Genomic DNA, 19,229 nt, shown 5'->3' on the forward strand with positions numbered 1-19,229 from the left:
GAACTGAGAAGCAACACATGGAGGGGCGGGGCGGTGGGAGCAAAGGGGGCAGATCTTCAAATGAACGCCGCATTGAGCCTCGACACGTTGTTAGCTTGTAGATCTGCTCTTTTTGGCGAACGACACCGCCGTACTATAGAAATATAAATGTAGGTATAGAACCGCGACTATAGAATGTGCACTTGCTGTAGAGCCTTGTCTTTATCACGATTGAATGGTCAAATTCTGTAGTCGCACCGGTGCTACAAAGTGAATTTTACAACTCGCACGGTGATATTTTAAGTAGCAAATGCGAGTACCTAGTCGCACTGTCGAGCCCTGGCCCATACATAACTAAAAGTCTGCACACTTCCCCGGGTATGAACTACGCACTACTTCTAATTAAAGAAAAGTAAAAAGACAATGTCAAAATGATTACGAACCATATCACCGACGAGCATTAATCATGGCCAATCAAAAAACATTGCATTTCTCCCTGCTGACATTACCTCCTCTCCTTTTAGATCTCCAATTCAATTCTATGCCTAAAGAAGAGGCTTCCCGTGAACACCAGGAGAGGAGTCTCAGTCTGGTCCATGTGAAACTAGAACCTCCACATATTAAAGAAGAGAAGCAGGAGAGGAGCCCCAGTCTGGTCCAGGTGAAACTAGAACTTCCACAGATTAAAGAGGAACAGCAGAGTCCCACTCTGGTCCATCTGAAACTAGAACCGCCACAGTTTAAAGATGAACAGCAGGAGATGAGTCCCAGTCTCGTCCATCTGAAACTAGAATTTCCACAGATTAAAGAGGAACAGCAGGAGACGAGTCCCAGTCTGGTCCAGGTGAAACTAGAACTTCGACAGTTTAAATATGAACAGCAGGAGATGAGTCCAAGTCTGGTTCAGGTGAATCTAGAACCTCCACAGTTTAAAGATGAACAGCAGCGTCCCACTCTGGTCCAGGTGAAACAGGAACCTCCACAGATTAAAGAGGAACAGGAGGAGATACTTCTAAGCTCAGGGGAGGCTGCAGGGTCACTGCTGACATTGGCAGTGACAAGTGAAGATGATGATGAAAACGGCGATAAAGTGCCTCAAGCCAGCACCTCAACTGAACACATGACAATACAAGCACCACAACCAACTAATGATGACCAGCTCCTCTCTTCACACTGTTCTGAATCTGATACTGATGACTGGGATAATGGGGATTATGAGTCAGTTGTAAACACACTGGAATCACAGAAGACGCATGTGGAAGGACAAAGATGGTGTTTGAGCAACAAACTGTCCCAGAACATGAAATCATTAAAGCAAAAGCCATCCATGAGGTGTCAAACAGGAAAGAAAGGCTTTAGTTGTACAGAGTGTGTCCAAATATGTCGTCGCAAGAGCGATCTGAAACGACACATGATGATCCATACAAGCAAAAAGCCCTTTGCTTGTACTGTTTGTAGCAAAAGCTTTAGTCGATATTCAAATCTCAAAACACACATGAGGATTCATACAAGCGTAAAGCCCTTTGCTTGTACTGTTTGTAATAAGACATTTGCTCATGCTCAAAATATGAAAATTCACGTGAGGACTCGCAAAACTTACGTTGCTTGTACTAACAGTACTGATAAATCAAAGTCTGATAAATCACATGAGGGTTCATACAGGTGAAAAGCCCTTTGCTTGTACAGTTTGTAGCAAAAGCTTTAAATTTGCTGGAAATTTGAAATCACACTTGAGGATTCATACAGGTGAAAAGCCCTTTGCTTGTACATGTTGTAATAAGACATTTACTCATGCTCAAAGTCTGAAATATCACCTGGGGAATCATTCAGCTGGAAAGCAGTTTCGTTGTACACTTTGTAGAAAACCCTTCAGCTTAACTGAAGATCTGAATATACACATGAGGATTCATCTTTCTGTATCGTCCTTTGCTTGTACAGTTTGTAACAAATTCTTTACCCAATCTTCAGATCTTAAAACACACATCTGCCCCAAACTTAACACAAACAAGCTAAGTCTGAAACATCACCTAGGGAATCATTCAGCTGGAAAGCAGTTTTGTTGTACACTTTGTAGAAAACGCTTCATCTTAACCGCCTTATGGCCATTGACGTATTATGCGTATTGATATCAATAAATCCCTCATGGCCATCTGACGTAATGACGTAATCGTTTAATCCCCTGTAATCGGGAGCTTAATATAACAAAATGTAGCATCTTTTGGCTAATTTGGCTAACGGCCGATGTAATCTTCCCGGCCGAAATCCGCGCGTGCACGGTCGATCACGCACGCGTGTGATCGCGCATGCATCGCTGCGTAAAATGCGCTATTTTGGGCTTGATTAGAGCTTAATTTGACTTAGTTATGAAAAATACGATGATAGCTTAGCATTCCGGACATCTGATAGTGCTGCACAGTAGCAAAGATACTAGCGGATATTTTGATCGCAAACCGGAAGTGGTCATAGCTCACTCGCTCTATTTGGTCAGAATCGGCACAATGGTGACGTTACCGCCACCATCAGGACTGATTGTCCCAATACTATAGTCTTGCCCCGTCAAAATGAGATATAGTGTGTATATCGCGGACTTTTCTATTGGCATTAAAATGACAAATTAAACATATGAATAATGCTGGCAGAAGGCACAATCCACTGTTAATTAGGCTTGGAATATACACATGAGGAATCATCTTTCTGGATCGCCCTTTGCTTGTACAGTTTGTAACACATTCTTAACCCAATCTTCAGATCTGAAAACACACATCTGCCCCAAACTTAACACAAACAATGTTCAGGTGTCTGCCATGAGAATAATCACACTAGTGGTTCCCAGGGGTGTTACTGGCATTCTGTTGCTGCCATCTGTATCAAATTTGTCACTACTAACACAGTTCAGGGTTGTGTCATGACAATAGTCATGGTGCATCACAGTCTGCAGTTCGCTATTTCTGTATGCCAGTTTTGTGCAACGTGGTATAATACCATTTTCAATTTAGGCATTTAGCAGACGCTCTTAATCTAACGCAATTTACAGTAAGCAAGAACAACACATGGTAATACATCAAATACATAAAAAAAATTGTCATCAAGAATCATACGCAAGCTATAAGAACCTATAAGAACCTAACCTAACTAAATAAGCCGTTTCGCGGATACCACCATCTTGAATCTATCGAGATGGATTCTGGGTGGGCGCAAAGCATTCTGGGGCAAAAAGGGATCAGGAAGAGTCTAGTGGCTCTAGCCCATTATACACAAGGGGCCAGTGAGGCTCTCCAACGTTGAAGCACTGGGCAACTGTGTGTGTGTGTGTGTGTGTGTGTGTGTGTGTGTGTGTGTGTGTGTGTGTGTGTGTGTGTGTGTGTGTGTGTGTGTGTGTGTGTGTGTGTGTGTCAGACTGCCACAACATCTTTGTTCGCTTTACGTGTCTTACTTGTGGTAAGAGGAGGGACTGCAGGCGGACCTGTGGAAGTATGATGAGGAAACCCTGTGCAGCTGGGCTTTAACATTGAGCGCGTTTGCACTTCTGCATTTTGGGCACCAAATTTTGGTGCCCAAAAAAAGGCACCCAAAAAAAGGCAGAAGTAGAAGGCTCTTCCGGGTGCTTCAAAACGCCACTGAGCAACTTCCACTGACATGAATAGCAGGGGGGGCGGAGCTTCGCACCAGTTCAGTCTATATCCTTCTTTATACTATGATTATACAGTACTAGCGTTTCTGTACTTAATTCTCTGATTTCCATTTTCCAAATAGAAAAGTCGTTTTTGATAAACATAACAATGGGTAGAACAGATCGATGTGCTATTTACATGTGCAACAATATTCATATATCTGTAGAATACTCGCTAGATGCTCTTATCTTTTTGTTAAGTTTACTGCCTCACTCTGTCTGGGTGGATCTGTTCAATAAAGTCCCCTAGTTTGTATTCTGTGCATGCACCATATTAGGCGGCGGCCAATTTATTTACCATAGACAGATATCCAATGTTTTAACTTTCATAATGTGAACAATTTGCCTGGACATAACATATCATTTTTTAACACATTTATTAACAGTCAATTTGTCATTCGTTCATGACGACCTAGGCCTATCAATAAAGGCAGAAAAGCCAAAAAAAATAGTATGGTGGTTATGTGTTTTAGGGAATTTAACGTATAGAACTTGGAAGTGATCATCCAATGCACAAGGTTGTAATCATTGTAGCAGTATGTGATTGGATAATTATTCAGTGATACATAATATGCATAATCCATCCAGCCCCCCCATAATTTCATTCACTGGGTTTCACACGTGAAAATGTCTCTCCATATAGGAATGTAAAGCTATAGACTAGGCCTAATCCTTGTCCAATTAGACACTACTTTTCAGACAAAACAATGACTGAACTTTAATGACAATGGAACACCATCCTTATGCACTACTTTGAATTACATGTGTATGGTAAAGCTAGACCAATCGATGACAGTCTCACATCCACCCAACAAGTAAATAAATAGGCAAATCTTTCAATTATATATTTATTCTCATTGTTAGTTGATGTATATTGGATACCATTACCTGCTCCTGTCCTGCAGGGTATAGGCTTTATTTAGCACAAACAATAGGCCTATATATTAAAGATATTAGATTCATGTGATTAAGTATTAGGCCATGAGTGAAAGTTACTGTAAATGCTGATCAGTGCACTGAAATGTATACAGCATTAATATTTCTCCAGGCGTGCTGCACTGAAATTACATAGTTACAATATGCAGTACTGTCTGCATCTGTTACTGTCTGTTTACAATACACCAAGGCTCTTTTGCAGGTTTACAACACATATGCTATATCCATGTGCCAGGGGTTTCACTTTATTTACAATAAATGTTCACCATTAAGAAATATTGCAATTGTTTCTTTACAAATACATGCACGTTGCTCAAGATATGCTAACATTGTTGTATTGTTGTTTCCCAGTAGAAAGTGCTGCAGTGGAAGTGATTGATTGTATTTATTAACAGTTTGCAGAATTACAGTAGCCTACATTTCAAGCACAACTCAATACAAAAACTGTTAACAGTGAGTGGACGACCCAATAAAGCACTACACTTGTTTACAAGAGGGTCCACCTTGTTAAATTAATAACATTTAGAGACAAATATACACTTCTATATAGCCAAAGAACAGGAAATCATCAAAGGAGGTAAAAAAGGAAAATACAACGTATATAGTGAAGGGAAAAAGGGGTGGGTGGGGATTCAGATTTTTACGGGGCCCAGTTTCGAATTGCAGCCGTCCGTAGGTGCCCTTTGAAGGAGTCAAGGGATTCACATGTCTTAATGGCTGTTGGTAGGGCGTTCCACATTTTAGTCGCATAGGAGCGGAATTAATTGAATCGCTTGTTTGAGCCAAACCTTGGTTGCACGTGGTTTGTGAGTGTGGACTTCGTTGACATTAAAGAAGTATTTGAACAGGGTATCTAAGTGCGTGGTGTAGCGAATCTTGTAGACCAGACGCATTGCAAGATGCTGTACTTTGTCGTCAACCCTAAGCCATTCCACCCTATCAAAATGGGCAGGGGTGATCGATCGAGGTGGGTTCGGGGTGTGAGGCCAAGTAGTAGCCTGACCAGTTTGTTTTGGGAAGTCTGGAGCCTTGTTTTAAGGGTCTTTGAAGTGCTGTGGTACCAAGAAGTGCATTCATAGTCAAAGAAATGTTAGGGTCTTCAAGGTGTTTTTGTTGACCAGTGAGAAGATCCTGGACAGGAATCTTGTTCTTTGGTTGACCTTTTTGATTACGTTGGTGGCCATTTTATCACCAGAAAGATTTGCCTGGTAGGTCAGATAGGTCAGATAGGTCATCTGTGAAATCAAATGCAAAATGCCATTGTAGTTGTTACACCAAAATAGAGCCACAAGAGGGCATAATTTCTTCTTTGTTTCAAATATGATTATTCCATAGACATTTGTCCAGTACAACTTAATGTTAGAACAGGACCATAACATAATGGAAAAGTGTTTCCGGTGACTCTTTAAAGCGGCCGGTCACACAAAGAAACAACAGTTGGAGTTAAATTAACATTTAGGATGTATTTTTTGGTAGACGTGACTTCAGGCAGAGTGCTGTCATATCCAGTCTAAGAAAACTACAGTCTTCCAACTCAATGTTAAAATGATTGCCTGATCAAAGCCAGATGGGTTACCTTACGCGTGCACATGCACACGCATACACACACACACATACACACACACACGGTGCTACTGTTCTAAATATTATATTTATATTTGTCCCCACACTTTTTACATCCCAACGGTGCCACTGACTATGCATTTGATGTTGTGTTTTATCTTGCTTACTGTAAGTCACTCTTTATCACTGGATAAAGATGGTGCATGTGTTTGGTCTGACGTACTAACAAACAGTCCGACAGGCATTAGTCCGACACCAAACCCAAACCCAGCCTAAACCTAACCTCACAGGAAGCCACGGGTTTGTTGGCGGCCACGAGTTGGTTTGAACCATAGAGTATATATATAATAGAGACTGAACTGGCGCGAAGCTCCGCCCCCCCAGCTATTCATGTCAGTGGAAGTTGCTCAGTGGCGTTTTGAAGCACCCGGAAGACTGCCGGAAGTCCCTCCCAGGACCTCAACTTTGAGGTCCTGAGTGACGTAGGGCAACCGAGCACTCAACGTTAAAGCCCAGCTGCACGGGGTTTCCCGGTCATGAATCCACGGGTCCGCCTGTAGTCCCTCCTCCTACCACTAGGACCCAGAGCTTCAACGTTGGAAAGTCTGCCTGCCCCCTTGGTTTGAACCTGCCAGGCATGTCGGGAGCCACGGGTTAGTTTTTACCTGCCCGGGTTAGTTTGTACCTGCCCAGGTTAGTTTTAACCTGTCACGCATGTCGGGAGCCACGGGTGAGTTGTAACCGTCCACGTGTTAGTTGTAACCGGCCACGCATGTCGGGAGCGACGGTGTTGTCGGACTAATGCCTGTTGGACTGTTAGTATGTCTAACCCAGAGTAATATAGTAAGAGAGTGGCGACACTAGCGTTGACTCCCATTGTCACAATGGAATGCGGAAGTGCTCATTCTATCTCAATGGGATAGTTCCAGCCATAGGAGCGATGTTTGGAACTATAGCCCATAGGCACCCGCTTTGCGGCGAGATCAAAGCGTGTCGCTACTCTCCACACTCTGGTCTAACCATGTATGCACCCCGGATAAAGACTGTGCTAAATGCCTGAATAGTAAATTGTAATATGAAGATATGGTTAAAGATGTGCTCCTTGAAGGAATGCAACTCAGACAGTTTGAAACCTCCTCATGGCACAGTCACACGTGCACGCACGCGCGCGCGCACACACACACACACACACACACACACACACATACACACTCTAATGGTGCTAATGTACTAAATATTCTTTTAATATACCTGCTTTCTCATATGCCCAACATTAGATCCCCTAAGCCCTAAGGGGTCCTCAGAGTTACTGCAGGGTGGCCACCAAATCTTTTCTGTGATAGGAACATTATTTATTCGTTAACTACTTGAACCCTAGCATCCCTATTATGGGGAAAACATTTGATGAAGATAGCAGGTATACAAGCTTATGCAAGAGCTTATATATCTGCTATTTTCAGAAAAAAAACGTTTGGATATGGGCTAAATGGAAAAGGTCCAAGTGCAGGTATATGTCTGTGAACATTAACATGAATTCAAACTATACATGCGAAAATGTCGAGATGCCAACTTAAGCCTTGCACACAAGTGGCCTACTTGTGGACATACATACATACATACATACATACATACATACATACATACATACATGTATACATAAATATGCTTGGACCTTATAAGGTATGCCATCTGGTGGCTAATGAACCAAACAAAATCTCAGAAGTTGAAGCAGTTTTTAAGGACCCACTTTTAGGCCAGTGCAACAGAGCATGCTTTTGCCTTTTTTAAACCTTACCCATTTTAACCACATACATACATACATACATACATACATACATACATACATACATGCATGCATACTACTATACATGCCGATGGACACCACCGACATACGCAGCTGATTACAGTACTTGCGCGCTCTGCTTGCGCATGTAATAAATATACAGACTAACAAGAAAAAACATGAATTTACACTATTGATTGTGCTGTCAAAGACGTCTATGAAGCTATATGAAAAGGTTTAACAATTTTATACAATATGTAGTGGTTCCCTATACTATGCTTCATTTCTCTCTCAGCTAAGGGGTCCTTTGCCTGAAAAACGCTAAAGACCTTTTAGATCTTTATTTGTTTTATTTAACCTGTTTTCGATCATTCCCTTTTCTCTACCACAATTCAATTCAAATAGCTTTATTGGCGTTTAAGACGTTTACAATGCCAAAGTGGAACAATACTAAACAAAATGATGGAGCGAGCAGGGGAACGATACTTTCACAACATGTCACATTGTGCCACATACATTGTGAGCTTGTAGATCTGATATTTGCACTATTATTGATATTTAACCTTTTAAAGTCCACCACTGTTTTTTGGATCATATCAGCTCTGCATGTGAAACCACAGAGTTTGAGGTTTGACCAAGAAAAGGAGCTCTCTGTCTGCTGAAAGTCTTCAAGTGAGACAAATAAGCAACCACTATGAAAACAAGCCCCAAAGAAGTGACGTATAATCCACATGAGTCCTACATCGGCTATTTGAAACGCGTCGTGACACGTTGTGAGCTTCATGAAGGTGCTGTTTTCAAATAGTATACACTTGAACAAAGAAAGTGGAAAACATTTGGGATTTTTAAACATTTTTAACACACAAATCTGATACGGGGGTCCCTGACACGTTGTTCCCCCCGAACCCACCTCACCCCTGCCCACTTTGACAGGCTGGAATGGCTTAGGGTCGATGACAGAGTACAGCATCTTGCAATGGGTCTGGTCCACAAGATTCGATACACCACCAAGATACCTGTCTATGATGTAGCTGTCTAAATACTTCCTTAATGTCGACGAAGTCCACACCCACAACACCAGAGGGAGTTCAACAAACCATGTGCAACCCAGATTCAGCAAGGGACTAAATTATTTTCGCTCCTATGCCACCAAAATGTGGAACGCCCTACCAACAGTCATTAAGACATGCAAATCCCTTGACTCCTTCTAAACCGCTCTCAAAGGGCACCTACGGACGGCTGCAATTCGTCATTATATATTTGCCGTTGTATATTCAGCATTGTATATTCACACTGTGTATTTGGCATTTCATATTTGGTATTGTATATTTGGCCTTATTTATTTGGCTTTGTTTGACTGTATGTTGTAGTTAAATTTCTTTCTTTCCCTTATTTACTGTATTTAACTATTATCCATTTAAGTATCTTCTGTTTGTAAGTATGTATATTTCTCATACTACTAACACAAGGAACATTTGGTTTTAGAATATGGTTCATTTGTCATTATCAATGTAAAAAACATTATCAATGTAATAAAAAAATATGAAATGTTGCATCACAGATTACAAATGAGAATGTAAACATAGAACTAATTTAATTACCTGAATAAGCCAGCACAACCAAGTTGAACTTGGTTTGAACAAAGTTTAAAATAAGGCTTAAGTGAAAAGACAACACTTACGCCATAATCACGACGTTGCATTATCCAAAGTCCCTGACAATATCTAGTCTTGTAGATATTGATATAATATCAATACAATATATACTGTACAGAGTTCTTACAGTAACAGGGTTCTCCCGTCTCTCCATCTCAAGGACGACGTAGGAAAATAAATACATTTTCAGGCAGGTTGCCATTTTCAGCCAATCAGGAGATCATCCAAACTCTCCGATTGGATGAAATTGGAATCCCGACATGAAAAATGTACTTTCTCGTTACTGAAGAGCTGGAGAGACCCCTGTTAATGAACACTCTATATAGCAACGATTAATATATATATAATATATATATATAATATATAGAATAATATAGTTATTTAACAGTTATTTTACAAAAGAAAATCACTTAAGGAAATCTTCAGACAGCACCGGATACATCCCATACGAGCCATAAGGGGGCGGAGGGGCATCCCCACTTTGTGTGGGGTTGCTCAATGCTGGCGGCTGGCCGCTTGGGGCCCCACATGCTGGTGGGGCCCCGGGTGCCCCGGATGCAGGTTGGGCCACAGGGACCCCGAATGCTGGTTGAGTACCGGGGACCCCGAATGCAGGTTGGGCTCTGGGGGCCCCAAATGCAGGTTGAGCCCCGGGGAATCCGAATGCAGGTTGGGCTCTGGGGGCCCCAAATGCAGGTTGAGCCCCGGGGACTCGGAATGCTGGTTGAACCACAGGGGCCCCAAATCCTGGTTGGCCCCCCGGTACCCCAAATGCAGGTTGGACACCGGGTACCCCGAATGCAGGTTGGCCCACAGGGACCCCGAATGCTGGTTGAGTACCGGGGACCCCGAATGCAGGTTGGGCTCCAGGGGCCCCAAATGCAGGTTGACCCACAGGGACCCCGAATGCTGGTTGGCCCCCCGGTACCCCAAATGCAGGTTGGACACCGGGTACCCCGAATGCAGGTTGGGCTCCGTATGCCAGTGGGCCCCTGTATGGTTGACCACCAAAAGCGGAGTAAGCTGGAGGCTGTTCCAACGCAGGGGCCCCGACGAGGGGCCCAGGGGTCCGCATGATGACGATGGGGAACTTGATGTACGGGTCGAACGCGTACTTCACATCTAGATAGACCTGCAGGAAACACACAGTGATGTTTGACTTCAACAAAACATAAACTAAGTATATTGTCTTAAATGGTTAGTTCAGATTTTTGTACTTAATGCTGTAGAAAATACTTGCCATTAATATAGTGGTTGCAAAGGTATTCATTGATTGCCTGAGTCCCGTGGTGGGAGTTTTGGTGAATATTAAGTACCGGTAGTTCTGGTCATTTTGTGGGTTCTGGGGGCCACTTATTAAAAATAAATTAATCTACAAAACTGTTTGATACCGTATTGTAAAATCCCATACCGTTATATGCCTATTCTGAACGCTGTATTATACTTCACCGTGCAACGGTGGCATACAAAAACAGCAAAGATGCTTTTTTCTTCTTTCTTCAATAATCGTTCATTATTATATTATTTAAGCACACACAGACTTTGATTTGAAGTCATATAGAGAGAACTTACCCTAAGCCTGTGTTCGGCTTTGATGATGCCACAGTTGTGGATGGACGGCTCCGTGTCAGGGGGAATGGTGATGGTCCTGGAGACCGTCTGGTGACCTGAAGGTGGGATGACGTCCCCCACCTCTTTGAGGAGGTCTCCGATAGCCAGCCTCCTTGAGCCCTGCGCAAAGTAGCTGTGCTTGGTGTAGAGACAGTACTTGGGCTTGATGTCCCGGGACGAGTCGTTCTGGATGGAGGCCACCACGTTGATCCCCTCTCCTGGAAAACACACACCAGGGCAGTGTTTTATGGCAAACTTGATTCAGTTTTAGTCATAGTCTTTTGAATAAAATGTAATTTTAGTAAATCTGAAAAGTTTTAATTTTAGTAAGTCTTTTGTCGATCACAATTCATTTTGTCGGCTAAAATGTATTTTAGCAGGCCTTGATGGCGTCGTGATGGCTCATTTTACATTTGGTTGCATGCTGAACGTAGCCGATCTACAAACAGCACGACGCGTTGAGAGCTTGTATTAGCTCTGCTATTTCCTATTTCCAGAGCACAACACCCGAGCGCCAACCGAACATAAAAGGTCTTGTCTTTTAAGTTCTCTCACCTTGGCAGTATCCCATCTTGTCCAGGTCGACGTCCATGGCCACCATTCCGGATGTAAACAGCATCATCTTCTTCTCCTTGGTGTCATGTTGTGGGTTCTGGGAGAGGAAACACAAAGGACACCATTCCATTCCTGACCCACTAATGGCAAACTACCAAAAGCCTGCTTTAACAATCAAAACTTAACTGAAATTGAAAACTATGAAGTAAAAATGAACAAATAATACTAGAATAATAATAATTGTAATAATAATAATAATAATAATAATAATAATAATAATACAAATAAAGTCCTACTACTACTACTACTACTACTACTACTATACTACTACTACTACTACTAATAATAATAATAATAATAATAATACAAACTAATTCTAAATCATAAAAGCCTTGTTAAGTCAGCTCATACCATCAGTTCAGGGTTTTTGGTGGGGACAACTTTGGGGATGAAGGTGAGTTTGACGATGTCTAGGTGCTGCCACACGGTCAAAAGAGCTGCGCACGTTCTCGGCTGCGCGCAGCTTAAAGCTTGAGTTTTTAGACAGCTGGTGGATGGAAATTAAGCTCCACCTCCGCGGAATTCTTGCGCGACGGCCAGATTCCCGGAAACGCTCTCCTCCGCTCAAGTCTTCCGCAGAGGTGGAGCTTAATTTCCATCCACCAGCTGTCTAAAAACTCAAGCTTTAAGCTGCGCGCAGCTTAAGAAGTGCGCAGCTTAAAAACGTTTTGAGCTATGGTGTGGAGACGGTGTAAGTGCTGTCCATTCTCATGGACCGGCTCAGGTGGGCTTCCAGGAAGTACTGGATTTTACCCACTCCTTCTCTTCCTTTGAAGGTGGGAGGCATGTCCCTAGTGGAAAGGACGAGAGGTACCAATCAGCCTTAGGCCCTCATTTATCAATCGAGTGTAAAATCTGCCCCAAATTCGAGTGTAGGATTCGTAGTACACCCACGTCGGGTCGGCATTTACAAAGTGATCGCAGACAGCTGTTTCTTCCTTAATTTCGTTCGGACGTTTATAAATGTGACGGCTGAAATCTATCTGGCACGCCCTATGAAATCAAGCCTCGCCCTCGTTTTTGCGACATGAACAACTGCAATACGACCTGGAAACCATGGATACAGGAAAAACGTACTGCCCGCCTCACCCCCCTCTCTCATACACACACACACACACACACACACACACACACAACTTGCAAGCCCAACTAACTGGTGTGTTGTATCTTAAATAAATAAAGAACGAACACCTGCATGAATTAAATAATTCCCTCTCACCTGTTTCCCTCTCACCTCGCTTGCCTTTCTGTCATGTCCACGCACGCACGCACGCACCTCAAGGCTACATGACACATCGCATCGCCATGAATGGAATACGTTTGTAGGCCTATAATAATTTTACCCATTCGTGCGCAGTGCACGGCGAAGGCGATCAGTGAGACTGCGCACTGCTGTGATAAGTCCTGTGGGTGAGTCAGTGATGCCTGCATGAGAGATAGGCTACCATGTCGTCAAGGCAGTCATAATCAACGTTTATGGAGTGATTTGATCATTGATGAACGAATCATAAACATATGGATGAAGGTTTGCATGTGTGCCGGTATGTGCTGGCCTGGGCTGGCGACGCACGCCTCCCGACCCCCGAAAATGATCTCGCTTTTATCTGAACTGTCAAAGCGCTTATTTAAATGGTGAATGATTAAGCCCCTTACGCCTATAGCCTGCTACAATTGCAAATAGGCAAGCTGTATGATTGTCATTGTCACTTGGAAATAAAGGCGTGCAGTCCATGTGCCTTTTTTTTTAAATAATATCACAGTGATTCTATAGGCATCTGATGTCACGCTCATGCCGCATGCGATGCGCTCCCAAATCATCTCACAAGTGCGCTCGCATAACAAGGCCAGTAAAGCACTGTTTGATTAAGCACAAACTAATACATTGTAAACATGTTATATTGTTTTTAATTGCGCGATTTTAATTACTTGTAAAGTTGGAAATCTCTCTTTTTCTTTTTCTTTTTACATGTATATATACGTACAGTTTTATATTAACATTTTAGGAGTGAAAACATATGTTTAGATGCCTGTGACAGCGTGTCAGCAGTTCAGACAATGCTGCTCCGCTGTTCTACGACAGAAAAACAGGTGAGGACAAAGCGTACGACAGCTCCCGACCAGACGTGAGTTTTGTCCTGGCTCAAGTTCAAAATCAAACGTTGGCGCAAATGGTAAATGCCGAAAATTGCGGTAATTTCGGCGTACACCCATATTTTGGCGTACGCACGGTTGATAAATGAGGGCCTTAATCTCCACTAGGGCTGTCAAATTATCAATCCAATTTCGGATTATCGGGGGGGATAGGGGGGGGGGGAGAAATGCGCAATCGACTGCATAATCAGGTAGCTCTCGTGCAGATCTAGGCAGGTAGTGGAGGTCCTGGTAGGCAAGATAATAATTCAACACCGTGAAACACGTGCAAAAAAACAAACAAAGATCAAGCATTAATTCAGTTTTCCGAAAAACATATGGTTCTCAAATGTTTTCAAGTCAAGGACTCTCAAAATGATATGTATTTGGCCAATAGTCTTACTTACAATAGTAAAAGTCGTTAATGTACTTAGTTTTGGCATCAACATGTACTTAAAGTACTAAAGGTCCAATTTTCACATAATTTGAAAATTACAGATATCCGCTATTTTCAAATAGCCGAAGCATATATAAGGCTGAAGTGGATAATGTATTGTAATAATAGTCTAAATCTAACTAGTAACTAAAGTTTTTGAATAATTGTAGTGGAATAAAAGTACAATATTTTCCCTTGGGATGTAGTGGGGTATAGAAGTAGTGTAATAATGTAAGTATTACATTATTACAGGGGCGGCGGTGGCTCAGGGGTAGAGTGGCTGGATGGTAACCGCAAGGTTGCCAGTTCGAACCCGGGCTCCCCCAGAGTTAGTGTCGAAGTGTCCTTGAGCAAGACACTGAACCCCTAATTGCTCCTGATGTGCTGGTTGGTGCCCTGCATGGTTTCCGTTGCCATCGGTGTATAAATGTGTGTGTGAATGGGTGAATGTAATGCACAATCTATGTAAAGCGCCTTGGATAAAGGCACTATATAAATGCACCATTTACCATTTTAAGTATTGGAAGTACTCCAGTAAAGTAAAACTCTAAATTGTACTTAAGTACAGTACTTGAGTAAATGTACTTAGTTATTTTACACCCATCTAACATGTGTCACATGTAGATGGCCAGTGGTGGATTGTGTAGAAGAATTATTATGCACTCCGAGTTAGGTAAAATATGCATAATAGAACAGAATTTGTAATTGCCATCACCTGAGACACCCTGCATGCAGTGTTGCTTGCCACATCTTCAAGGCGCTGAGGGATACAGCTGTTCGTGAGATTATTCTCCCCATATAAATGTATAACATTCACCCATTCACACACACATTCATACACTAATGGCGGAGGAAACCAACCTGCACACACTTCGACACTAACTCTGGGATCGAACTCCTGAGCCACTGCCGGGTATCTTGTCAATAGAAAAATTCCATTGACTAAAATATTTTTCCATTCGGTGGAATATTTTATTTATTTATCTTTACTAGAGACGAGAGGCTGCGCTACCGAGGGTGTACGGGCAACTGCTGAAAAGTAACAGCTTGGGAAACGGAAGGTTCCCAGTTCAAACCCTGGTTATCCCAGAGTTGGTGTTGAAGTGTCCTTGAGCCACTGAACCCCTAAGGCCTGACTCACACCTTCGCATCTAGCATACAACATTGATGCATGCTAGATGTATGAAAGGGTTTGTTTACATCTTGCCCCAATGCATTTCCAATGGAAGTCACATGGTTTGACACAACATTTGTGTTGTACGGCTTTCGGCTGTGTTTCGACTGCCCCCCATCCCCTCATACAACACAAATGTTGTGTCAAACCATGTGACTCCCATTGGAAATGCATTGTGAGCTTGCATCAGTCAATAAATCTCATGCATCAGCTATACATCAATCTGTTGTGAAGGTGTGAGTCAGGCCTAAGTGTTCCTGATGAGCAGGTTGATGCCTTGCATCATGGTTTCCTCCGCCATCGGTGTGTGAATGTGTGTGAATGGTTGAATGTGATGTACATTGTAAAGCACTTTGGAGAAAATATAAATATAAAAGAGTATGTATACTTCACAGGTCCATTGGATGCGACTTACTGGTCAACAGGAAACTGAAAGGTGAATGGATAGACGTGGATACCTGGGGCAACAACATTGCTATCTGAAAAGAATAATCAAACTCATTATCAAAAAAAACCTTTCATACCTTTCATATACAAAGGCAATTCAAAGTGCTTGAATAAAACAAATAGAGTGCAACAATGCACAGAATGCAATAGATACAATTACAATAACAGAGCATATAAATTAGAACAAATACTCCCACCATTGATGAATGAAAGAAATAATTACAAATCATTGGGAGTAAGCAATGTTAAATAAATATGTTTTTAAATTAGACTTAAAAAAGGATATGGTTTGGGGATTGTCTAATGTAACCTGGAGCGCATAGTAGTGAAATGCTGCTTCACCATGTTTTGTTCCAACTACTGTATGGGAACAATGAATAGGCCAACCCCAACTGACCTACGTGTTCTAGGGGTTCATATAGCCTCGGCCCCAGCCTTACTCATCTGCAAAGAGAAAGGGTTCATATGGAATCTCAGCACGTCTGAGATGTAGCTGGGCCCAGAGCCACCGAGACATTTTATAGACAAGTAACACAATTTAAAAATCAATTCTCTGGGAGACTGGTAGCCAAGAGTTTTAGTACTGGTGTAATATTATCAGATTGAGTACCACAGACGAATAACAGTCTAAGTCCACACTATTGATCCATAATATATAAATTATAGATAAGGGTTCAGGACAACGAGGCCTTTTCGTGGAGGGGTCAGTCTGAAATTTGGACTTAGACTGTTTTTCGTCTGTGGTACTATTGTCGAAGAGGTTTTCTTGAGAGTCCTGTGAGCAAACCATTAGGCCTACAGTAATCCAGTCTACTGGAAAGTGTACAATAGGTCCCAGACAAAACATGAAAACAAGCTACAATATCTTGATGTTGGAACTTCACTTACATGGTTCCCCACACTCATCGGTCAATAGTGGATGACAATCCTCTTCTGAAAAACAAAACAATACAATGAATAATACTTGAATATATTATATATATATATATATATATATATATATATATATATATATATACATACAGGTGCTATACCTGTGTGTATAGCACCTGCTATACACACAGGTATAGCACCTGTGTGTATCGCTCACGTCCTTGGAAGGTTTTTTTTCCCTTTTTGAAGTCTATGCCTGCTAACTAGACTTGCACCTCCCACGGGTCTTTTTGGATACATGTGCAGGAGTCCCTTTTTTGTCTCATTAGGCATAGTATTTGTGTTGGTAAATGTTAGGTAGTTGTGTTGAATGGCCATTGTAAAAAGACATTACATTTAACCAGACTAGAATTAGATCAGTTCCTATATAAACCCAAACTCCAATTGTATCATTTTAGACTCATTAAAATACCTGTCCCTGGTTTTGTAGGCCTCAAGATCAGGTAGATTATAGTTAAAGTCACCAATGTACACAGTTTTTAAATGTACAAATATTTATTTCCAAGAAAAAGAAAAAGAAAAAAAATGTTTTTTTTTTCTTCTTTTCTTTCTTTTACATAATAGGTAGTTAAACAACTAGTCGACTAGTAAACTAGAAAGAAGCAATTCTGGGAAATTGCAAAGTGTGGTTGCCTCACTCGCTGATATAGGCCCCTCCCAGTAATTTTGCCAGCCAATTACAATGTGAAGTCACCCTTGTGATCATGCATAAGTCATTCGGAGGGGATATCCCCCCCAAAATCATGTTTTTGCAATAAACGGGTAATTGTTTTTGCAATTGTAGCGCCCCCTATGGATGAAAATGGAATTGCTTTTGGCTCTGCGTTGATTAAGCCACCCTCAACATGTGATTCAGATTTGGGATGGATCGGACATTCTGTGCGTGAATTGTGGCATTTTTTGTAAAATAGGCCCCTCCCACTAACTTTGGAAGACGATTACGGACGAACGATACGGAAGATCAAAATTCTGACTGTGCTGTTTTAATCGAATAGGTCCGGAGATCATGTGTACCGATTTTTGTGAGATTTGGACAAAATCTGTAGGTGGAGGATCCAAAAGTGTGTTTTGAACAAAATTCAAAATGGCGGAAAATCTATCTAGACGCAAATGGGCATGGCCTATATGGGGAGATGCGTCATGACCCAAGGAATCCAGGAAAAAAATATTTTGATTTTACGACCTACGGTTCAAGAGTTATACGCCAAAACGTAAAGTGGGCTGTTATAGCGCCACCATGAGGCCGATCAATATACTTATAAGGTTATTAATTTTAGTAATTATTATGAACCTTCCCCCCAAGTGTTGTAACTGTAGCCACAACGGACTCAGAGGAAAAAATACTTGAATGTGAGTTTTTGCATTTTCCCATTCATGTCAATGAGGAAATTTAATCCACTAATTAATTAATATCAATTAAACTATACAACTGATGAAGCCGGTCGTTTTGACATATGGCTCAAGTGTGTGCGGCAAGAACTGTGGGAGGAGTAGCACATCAAAATAAAGTTTATACAGAAAGAAAACAAGAAAGAAAGAAAGAAAAGGTAAGGGGAACAATAGTATGGTTGCCCATAGGCAACCACACTAACTAGGCAACTAGTCAACTAGTAAAAAATACTAGAAGTGAATGCCCTACCCACTTCCCACCAATGCTGTATACATTTACGTACGTTCAATCAAATCATGCCTATTTTACAATAAATTCATTTTTTTTACATTTTGAGAATTGGGAAAACAAAACAAAATAGCTACCGGTATGCACTTACCTTGTTCTTTTTGCTCTCGAATAAAGAACTGTTTGAGGCTAAAGTATTTCTCTTTAGAATGATAGTACACGGTACTATCACCGTGCCTCTCAGACCACAATACCTTCGCTTTGCCTTTAAATTTGACGAACAGACTCTGGATGTGGCACTCTTTGGCCAGATCCACTTTGATCTGCCCCGTTACAAAGTCTCCATTAGTCCAAGTGTCCTTGTCATTGATGGGATTGTGGCTCACGCTGAAGCTGTTCACTGTGCTCATTTTTTACCATTAAAAAGACAAAGCTTTTCTCTATTCTTTTTTTGCAGAAAAATGATCCCGACACACGCAACAGATCAACAGCAGCTTTCACTGTTCACTGTAGTTACTAGTTTTTATGGGTGTCTTTTGATCCCATCGCCCGCTGTGATTGGCCAGTTTGGTTGTTTGTGAAGATAAGGAAATAAGGAACAACTGGTTTGGTGTAATATGGCATCATGGCATTTCAGCTGAGTCTCCTGACTCCTGCAGTACCCCTGCATTGTCTTTTC

At 41.8% G+C, this 19,229-nt stretch overlaps 1 protein-coding gene across 1 annotated transcript; it reads right to left on the reverse strand.

Moving 5' to 3' along the window:
• Positions 1–9,992: 9,992 nt before the first annotated feature.
• LOC306934316 (arrestin domain-containing protein 3-like) lies at positions 9,993–18,960 on the reverse strand (the record flags this gene model as incomplete). Its single annotated transcript, XM_079516887.1, has 8 exons — positions 9,993–10,718; positions 11,159–11,415; positions 11,753–11,849; positions 12,164–12,229; positions 12,501–12,603; positions 15,968–16,031; positions 16,888–16,932; positions 18,702–18,960. The coding sequence occupies 8 exons, from the start codon at positions 18,958–18,960 to the stop codon at positions 9,993–9,995; spliced, it is 1,617 nt and encodes a 538-aa protein (XP_079373013.1).
• Between the last annotated feature and the right edge of the window lie 269 nt (positions 18,961–19,229).

The sequence above is a fragment of the Electrona antarctica genome (assembly GCF_951216825.1).
Source record: "Electrona antarctica genome assembly, chromosome: 12".
Taxonomy (NCBI): Eukaryota; Metazoa; Chordata; class Actinopteri; order Myctophiformes; family Myctophidae; genus Electrona; species Electrona antarctica.